This window comes from Plasmodium sp. gorilla clade G2, assembly GCF_900097015.1.
Source record: "Plasmodium sp. gorilla clade G2 genome assembly, chromosome: 13".
Taxonomy (NCBI): Eukaryota; Apicomplexa; class Aconoidasida; order Haemosporida; family Plasmodiidae; genus Plasmodium; species Plasmodium adleri (nom. inval.).
This window is the reverse complement of record NC_041705.1, coordinates 712,501-715,000: the sequence shown is the minus strand read 5'-3', so window position 1 is coordinate 715,000 and position 2,500 is coordinate 712,501. Positions and strand designations below refer to the sequence as shown.

At 19.8% G+C, this 2,500-nt stretch overlaps 1 protein-coding gene across 1 annotated transcript in view; it reads right to left on the bottom strand.

Annotated features, from left to right (window-relative positions):
- The window catches only part of PADL01_1318300 (conserved Plasmodium protein, unknown function), a gene marked incomplete at both ends in the record, with an annotated part of 4,338 nt that overhangs the window by 552 nt on the left and 1,286 nt on the right, over window positions 1–2,500 (bottom strand). The window contains 8 exons of the mRNA XM_028683722.1: window positions 51–106; window positions 270–355; window positions 460–540; window positions 624–789; window positions 942–1,067; window positions 1,153–1,299; window positions 1,417–1,487; window positions 1,632–2,500. The exon at window positions 1,632–2,500 is cut by the window's right edge and continues 1,286 nt beyond it. Coding sequence (XP_028539872.1) covers window positions 51–106; window positions 270–355; window positions 460–540; window positions 624–789; window positions 942–1,067; window positions 1,153–1,299; window positions 1,417–1,487; window positions 1,632–2,500 — 1,602 coding nt within the window. The remainder of the gene's footprint in view (window positions 1–50; window positions 107–269; window positions 356–459; window positions 541–623; window positions 790–941; window positions 1,068–1,152; window positions 1,300–1,416; window positions 1,488–1,631) is intronic.

The window sequence follows — 2,500 nt, the reverse complement described above, 5'->3', positions numbered from 1 at the left end:
AATACATAAATGTATATATAAGACATAATAATTTAGTTATTTATTTTTACTTTTGTTTGAACTGCTCCAGAAGGATATCCTTTTTGGTCATTTTACCATGAGAATGCTGAGAAAAAAAAATAATAATAAAATGAAATAAATAATATAATACAATATAATTGTCTTATGGCAATTAAAAAAAAAAAATAAATAAATAAATATATATATATATATATATATATATATATATATATATATATATATATATAATTCATTGGATATATACTAACTTTGATTAATTTCTTAATATCATAATTATCCAGAGTATTCTTTAGGCCATTCTTATCAGACATGTACTTGAACGGATTGTTGTCAACTAATGGAAGGGAAAAAAAAAAAAAAAAAAAAAAAAATACATATATATATATAAATATATATATATATATATATATATATTCATTTATGTTTCGCTTTATTTACCTCCCCATGAGATATATTGACATCCATAAGTGTTCTCCATATATTTAAAATTAAATTCTTTCCATACATTTTTGTCAATAACTAAATAAAAATATACACACATATATATATATATATATATTAGTAATATATTATAAGAATGTCATATTTATTTATAGTCGTACTGTTATAATTATGTTTGGTGTTTCCCTCAAAGTTCCATTCCCAATTAAATAAAGAAAAGAAATAAATATCTTGGCTTGTTGGTATTGTAATAGGAGATAATTCAATATCTCTATTTATTTCATTATCAGGTACGATAAACATATCTTGAGAACTTCCATCACTTTCCTGTAATATGGACAAATAAAAAATTTTATATTTTAGGAGACACATAAGATTATACAATGGAACAAAAATATATATATATATATATATATATATATATATATAATATATCAATTTCTTGTTTTATTTCTTTTTATTTTTCTCCTTTTAATTACTGTTTCATTTTCTTCATTTTCTGTGGTTAAATCAATCGTTTCAAATTTTTCATAATAATCTTCATTCGTATCATTTTCATATTCCATATCATCATGATAATAAAAGGGCAATAAATTCAAGTTGTCCTATAAAAAAAAATATATAAATATATAAATATAAATAAATATATATATATATTTATTTATTTATTTATATTTATTATTATATTACGTCCAAAACTTTGTGCACTAATAGCGACATAAAGGGCCTTGTCCAAGAATTGTCATAAAAATAAAAACTTCTAATATAATCTGCATTTTTTAATTTCAAGTAAAATTCGTTGTCTTCCCAAATTTTGGACCTTACGTTCTTTTCATTCTAAAAAAAAAAAAATATATATATATATATATATATAAATAGGTATAATCACAAAATATAAATATCATATATAAAATATATTATATATATTAAAAATGATAAAACGTATAAAAATACCTGCACAACAATTTTACTTCCATCAATAACATCCACAGATGGTATTTCTTCATAAAATTCCTTATTATCAACTATTAAAAGAAAAAAGAAAAAAATAAGCACACACATAATATATATATATATATATATAATTCACATATATATATATAATTCACATATATATATATATATATATAATTCATATATATATTTTCATTTTTTATAAAAAATCGTACCGTATACTTTATAGTAATCCACCACTACCTTTTTATGATTTTCACAAGTATTTATATAACTCTGCAAGAAATGCTGTTTATCATAATCTGCATTATTTTGTAAGATGTCATTAGAAAACACGGCATCCTTTCTATCACATGTAAATATAGGTAATTGAGTCTGCACTTCCAATAATTTGTCCTTCATACATTCATTAAAATTTAAGACATTAACTATTGGATATTTCATAAAATGTTCTATATGTTCATTTTCATTTAATGTATTAACTGTTTGATTTTTTTTGAAGGTTAACCATGATAAAATGAGATTTTGTTTTTTAGTTTTATTATCATCTATTTTATTTTGTATTTTATTACTATCACATTTGATAAGTGTGTTATTTTTTTTTTCTTCTACAATTTTTGATTCATCAAATTTTTTTTTCTTTTCTTCTTGTTTTTTTATATCCATTTTTTTTTTCATAATTTTTTTTTTTTCTAATAATATTTTTTTACATCTCCTTTCTGATTCCAAATATTGTTTTTTCTTTAGTTCATTTAAGAAATCGGACATTTTAATAATATTAGATAGATCTTTTGATAAGATAGAATTTTTAAATTTTATTAATGTTTTATATATTTTACTCATATTATTTCTTAATTCTTTAAAATATTTAAATATTTCTTTATAATATGATGGGAATATATCATAATTATCATTTTCCCATACCCATAAACATTCTTTTTCATTATTTTCATTTTTACTTATATTCATTTTTTTCATATTATCTCCTAAATTTTTTCTACTTAATAATATGGGGATACAAGAATATAAATCTTCTTTTGTAATAGCTGTAACGTTATGGAATTTACTTTGATTCTCTTGTCCA